Consider the following 6,159-nt stretch of genomic DNA (forward strand, 5'->3'; position numbering starts at 1 on the left):
AAAACTTGTGCGATCAGTAAAGCCCAAAACTTGTGCGATCAGTAAAGCCCAAAACTTGTGCGATCAATAAGGCCCAAAACTTGTGCGATCAGTAAAGGCCAAAACTTGTGCGATCAGTAATGCCTTGTGCGATCCACAAGTCTTGTGCGATCCACAAGTCTTGTGCGATTATGCAGTCTTGTGCGATCAGATCATCTCTTATGTGATCTGATCTTGTGCGATTATCTTATGCGATCCAGTTGCTGTTTATTGTTATAACAACCGAAAATTCGAAAATTAAGAATTGTGATAGAGTTTCCAATTATAACATTGATCTATTTTTATCATAAAATTTCGAAATCATAATCTGTTTATCCTTTTAACAGATTTCGAAAAAACTTAATAGACAAAATTAGATCAAAATTAGGGAAACATTTAACAATTCAAATCATATTCCAAATCATAAAGGAAAATTCGAATTTTAACTAAGAACATGATGAACCCTAAATAAAATTAACTTTAAACTTATATCCGAAATCTGGAAATAATTACACATTTAAACATATTTCTCAAACTGATGATTTCGGAATAGTTATTACGAATCAATATATATGATCCGAGATGGCATCTCGGATGAACAAAAACCGAATTTTTTTATTATGGTTTTTTCAAATCCTGTTTTCCAGTTTTTTTAATCCAGATTTACGGATACAAAACAGAACCGACTAAACAACATATGCTCTGATACCACATGTTGAATCAGTTCTGTTTGTTCATGAAGGAAAACATTAAAACATACCTGTTACAGCAGACAGTGCGTTGGAGAATCCAGTAATGGAGTTCGACATGCTTGTCATCGTGATCTGGTTCCTCCTTAGGGTGCTGACTGATGATGGGGACTTAGAAAAACCGAAAAGGGTATCGGTTAGGAGAGGAGGTCGAATTATGATGTTATGACTAATGGGGTGTGTCTAATTGTGTAACTGAGCAACCCTTTAACCTCCACATAATTCTCCTTATATAAGCACCCAGGAGGAAACCTAATTAGTTAATAAGGGTAATATGGTCCATCAACAATTACCAACTAATTATTTAATAGGTTATAATATATTTTGATCTATATTATGTAAATGATTATAATGGCTATAGATTAAATATTAATACATAATATATTTAATCTTACAGGATTTACTGATGATTGAAAATACATACAGAGAAATTTTATACAAGATGACTAAGAAAACGTAAAAATAACTCTTACACCAGATTAACAAGTTTTGTATAAACTGTTACATTTAAGTACCACAATAAGGTAAACTTAAGGACAAGTTTATATAACTTCATTAAAACGTTTGAACATTGATTTATTTCTTCAAACAACATGTATAAATGTGTTGCTAGATTTAGAGCCACCATAGGAAACTAATGAGACATCGTAAAGATCAGATTGCCCAACTTCTAGGTCTAAACTTCTAGTCTCCTCACATGTTTGTTGTTGAATCCAAGGATGGGTTGTCGATTTCCGCAAGTTGCCTAGCTCCAATACCACTTCTTTCATTGTAGGTCTGTCACAACCTTGTAAATTAAGGCATCTTTTCACCAAATCGGCTACACCTTGTATCTGCTCAGGAGTCGCCTCATCTAATATCCGAGGTTCTATAATTCCGTGTAAGCGGTTTTCGGTAACTGAATTGACAAAATATGTTGCTAAACTCTTTTCATCATTGGATCTATCAGCACTAATTACTTTTTTCCCGGTTATGAGTTCTGCAAGAACCACTCCAAAACTATATACATCACTTTTCTCGGTTAGTTTGTTTGTGTTGAAGTACTCAGGATCCAAATACCCTAGTGTGCCTTGAACAAGAGTCGTAACTTGTTCACGATCTAATGGGATCAACCTTGATGCACCAAAATCTGAAATTTTTACCGTGTAGTTATCATCTAATAATATGTTGGTAGATTTGACATCACGGTGTATGATTGGCATAAGAGTTTCTGAATGAAGGTATGCAAGTGCACCAGCAGTTTCAATAGCTACTCTCAGTCGACTTTCCCACGATAACCAACTCATTCCACCCACTTTAGAATGAATGTGATGGCCAAGAGTGTTATTAGATATGAATTCATAAACCAATACGGGGATTTCCTCTTCCAGGCAACACCCTAATAGCTTTACCACATTTCGATGGATGACTTGCGTAAGGATCAAGACTTCATTTATGAATTGCTCTGCTTGGCTCCCATCCATTATTATTGACTTCTTTATTGCAACTACACGTTTATCAGACAAGACTCCCTTGTACACTACGCCAAAAGCACCTCGGCCAATAATGTTCTGCTGAGAATAGTTGTTACTAGCTTTCCGAAGTTGTGCAAGGCTAAACAAGGTCATTGCCTCTTGAGACCCTTGTGATTTGATCTTTTCTTTTAGTAACAAGCCACCATTTTGCTCAAAGAACTTTTCTCGAAGCTTCATTAGCTTCCTCCTCCTTATACCATAGAAAATCCCCAATATACTAGATAGTATTGCTAATAGGCCAAACACCAGTGCTACAGGTGAATTGAAAAGGAAAAAAACAGTTCAATTAGTGGTTGTATTTATCTAGCTTTGAGTGAACTTGGTTTGTAAAATCTAATTAACATCTTGAAAATGATTTTCAATGTTATACTAGTTGACATACACTTATGTATACTTTCATGAAATATTACCTATAATGAGAATCGTTGAAGAAAACTTTGAATTGTTTGGGTGTTGACAACCATTTTCTATTTTTGCATCACCAAAGGATCCTGATGGACAGGTACAATTATAACTCCCCGGAGTATTTTTGCAATCACCATAGCAAGGATGGGTTCCTGGATCGTCGCACTCATTGATATCTATAAAAAAATAACATTATTAAAATGTTCAAAAAACATCATATGTAAATCTTTTTAGAAACAAAATTTGTAGTAGTTAAATTCTCTAAAAAGGGTCAAATCGATTCAAAAGTCATAGATTATATTCAAAGATCTAGGTTTCATATGCACTCTAACGTTTAACTTGTTTTCAAGAATTCGGTCCCGGTCCCGATGTCTGATTCGAAAATTTTTGTTTAGTTCGAGTTTCATTTATTTTTCAAATTTGTTTCTAACAATTAACACCCTGCCTGATCCCTCAAAACCTCGCCAGCATTTGAATCTGTTTCTCTTAAAAAAAATACACCCTTCTAGGATCATTTTCCGTCAAGTAAAATCAAGAAGAAAAAGAAACAGTTGAGGTACCTTTTGTATGTATTTATTTAAACTAAATAAACGCAACATTCGCTGGGACTTTCAGACTTTTTGTTTTTGGAATTCGATACTTAATTGAACAAAGAAATATATAGAGTAAACTGTCATTTTGGTCCCTGAGGTTTGGTCATTTTTGTCAGTTTAGTCCAAAACTCAAACCTTTTGCATCTGGGTCCCTGTGGTTTCAGTTTTATTGCCATTTTGGTCCAAAAATGAAATCATGTCATATTTGTCTTATAAAATCCTGCAATTTTGTCATTTTTCTCAGGAGCAAATCAGGTCGTATTTGTCTTATAAAATATGGTATTTATTTATAAAAAACAAATGATCATTTTGCCCATGCGGAAAAGGACAAAATAGCAGGATTTTATAAGACAAATATGACCTGATTTTATTTTTGGACCAAAATGGCAATAAAACTGAAACCACAGGGACCCAGATGCAAAAAGCTTGAGTTTTGGACTAAAGTGGCAAAAGTAACCAAACCACAGGGACCAAAATCGCAGTTTACTCAAATATATATATAAAATAAAAACAAATTAATAGCTAAACTTTAGATATTAATCGTTTCAAGGATTTTTCAAACATATTTTTACGACTCTATAGTATCCCAGTGGTGGAAGACCCAGGTTCAAAACCTGGGCAAGGTCTCAATTGGGAGAAATTAGCCGTCAAAAAAATAATAAACATTTTGTGGGAATAATACATAACTAAACTAAAACAAACACCAAATCAATATAATTTAACCGGTATATAGCTTATATAAATGTTGACATAAATGTCTGTAAACGAGTTAAACATGTGTTTGGATCTTAATATAATCGTTTCAAGTGTGGATTCTAGAACTTCACCTCAAATCTGGTTTAGTTATGCTTAATATTTTTAATTCCTATATCAATCAAAATCCATTTTCACTTCACCTGCATAAGTTTTAATTATGCTTAATCTTTTTAATTCCTATATCCATGAAAATCCATTTTCACTTCACCTTCATAAAGTAGTTAAACGCAAACAAATCTTTGGATGTAATAATTCTGAATTTGATTATATAAACTTTACTGCCGAGATACGAATTAATTGTATTGTACCGATTATTAATGTTCACCATATGAAATTATGTATAATCACCATTAGATTTGATTATATATAAGCTTATGTGCGCTTAGCGTACATGATAAACATATATATGTTCTCTACATACTTTGATACCTAGAAAAGGGCTTTTAGCCTAGCAGTACCGAAGTTTGATGGAATGTTTATTTTCCTTTAATGTGGTGGGCAGTGGCGGATCTTGCCCGTTGAACCTGCCAGGGCCGAAAGACACGGACACTAAAATTAGCACTACGGCCGAAAAACTTGCCAGGGCCGAACATAGTATATATACAAAATTTCGATCGAAATGCGGAAAATTAGCACTACGGCCGAAAAACTTGCCAGGGCCGTGGCCCTGCCACGGCTCCACTAAGATCCGCCCATGGTGGTGGGTTCATGTCGCATAGCGAGGAAATATGTAGATTTATGAATAGGTTAGAGAGTGTGTGACTTAACAAGTAAAAATAAATATACTTGGATGCCTCTTGCCGAGCTCTGGATCACAACAAAAGGTACATCATTGTGGTACCAATGTGGTGGCGCCAACCATGGTGGTGTACTAAGATCACGACGTCTCCAATTAAAATAGTTCGGGTAATTCCACTAGTTTGTATCAATTTATGTGTAATAGATAGTAAAATTAAAGAAGCTAAGAATGATGAGTAATCTTAGTTTTTTTCTTAAATAGTTACTTAATTTTGTTGCAGATATAACGAATTATTCAAACCCCAAAAAATAAGATAAAATTATTAAAATCCGATAATTTAACATCAAGTTGTAATAGTCAACTATCTAACACACATCATGAATTACGTAGCCCATTATTTGAATATCTGAAGTAAAGTAGTAAAATACTTGCAATGAAAATGATATTTGATATATACTGGAAACTGACCTTGGCAGCCTGGATCAAGATAGGGATTACCCTCGAAACCATTGTTGCATCTACAACGATACCCGCCGCTTTCTACCTCATAGCAGGAACTGTTTTCTTTGCATGCGGAAGACTCGGAGCAATTCCGAGTGTGCTCCCGTGCAATTACCCAATCTACCACAATAGGGACAGTGGCATCAATCCTCTCCCAAACACCCCCTTCAAGAGATAAATCATTGGTGCCCTGAAACACAAAAGTGCCCTCCTCACCAAGAAAGGCAAAGCCACAACGGTTGAAGGACCAAACATCTGTGTGGTTTTGAAAGGAGTTAAGGGTAATATTGTAGTAGTTTAGGCCCTTGGGTATAGATGTCTGGCAACAGCCCACTCCTGGGCACTGCCCATTATCAGACACATCCTGTGCTTTGCTACATACTCCCATACAGGCACTGGAAAACTCTTCACCATTTCTTCCTCTGATGAAAGAATAATCATCACACCCAAGGACCGTAAACTTGTTCTTTACAGAGAAAGTGAATGCACTTAGCTCAATACTCCAATCATAATCTTCAGATATTGTTCCATTTCGGTTGTAGCACCTATTTGCAAAGCCATTGTGCATACGGAACTCCGTATCTGATATGCTGTATATTTGGATTTCATCAGTTGAACCGAGGAACAACTTTGGAGTTCCGTCAGATGTGTTACAAGTCACATAGAATGAGTCGTCAAGGGAACAACCCGTGTCTTTGCCAATACCAAAAGGGTAAGGAACTGTCACGTTTCCGCAGTGGGTTGGACAGTTTGGCTTTGCTATAGCGCTTGTGTTAGAACCTTGAAGAGTTCCCAAGGCCATTGTAAAAGGAAATGTATAAAGAGATAATATAAAATGAAGAAGCATGTTGCTCCTGAATTTCCTTCACTTTCTTTTGTACTAG

General features: G+C 35.6%; 1 protein-coding gene across 1 annotated transcript; it reads right to left on the reverse strand.

Annotated features, from left to right (window-relative positions):
* Window positions 1-1,149: 1,149 nt before the first annotated feature.
* Window positions 1,150-6,159, reverse strand: LOC110932422 (wall-associated receptor kinase 2). Its single transcript, XM_022175758.2, has 3 exons — window positions 5,243-6,159; window positions 2,692-2,862; window positions 1,150-2,532 (listed from the first exon to the last, which is right to left on the reverse strand). The coding sequence occupies exons 1-3, from the start codon at window positions 6,120-6,122 to the stop codon at window positions 1,352-1,354; spliced, it is 2,232 nt and encodes a 743-aa protein (XP_022031450.1). The 5' UTR covers window positions 6,123-6,159; the 3' UTR covers window positions 1,150-1,351.

This window comes from Helianthus annuus, chromosome 3 (genome assembly GCF_002127325.2).
Source record: "Helianthus annuus cultivar XRQ/B chromosome 3, HanXRQr2.0-SUNRISE, whole genome shotgun sequence".
In the NCBI taxonomy this organism is placed as follows: domain Eukaryota; kingdom Viridiplantae; phylum Streptophyta; class Magnoliopsida; order Asterales; family Asteraceae; genus Helianthus; species Helianthus annuus.

Bases quoted from the DNA above. Each gene is read 5' to 3' on its own strand.
- LOC110932422 (XM_022175758.2), bottom strand. From the start codon at position 6,122: ATGCTTCTTCATTTTATATTATCTCTTTATACATTTCCTTTTACAATG. The intron at 2,863-5,242 runs GTCAGTTTCCAG...ATTTTTTTATAG, and splicing joins TCTTGATCCAGGCTGCCAAG to ATATCAATGAGTGCGACGAT. The intron at 2,533-2,691 runs GTAATATTTCAT...ATTCACCTGTAG, and splicing joins TTCAACGATTCTCATTATAG to CACTGGTGTTTGGCCTATTA.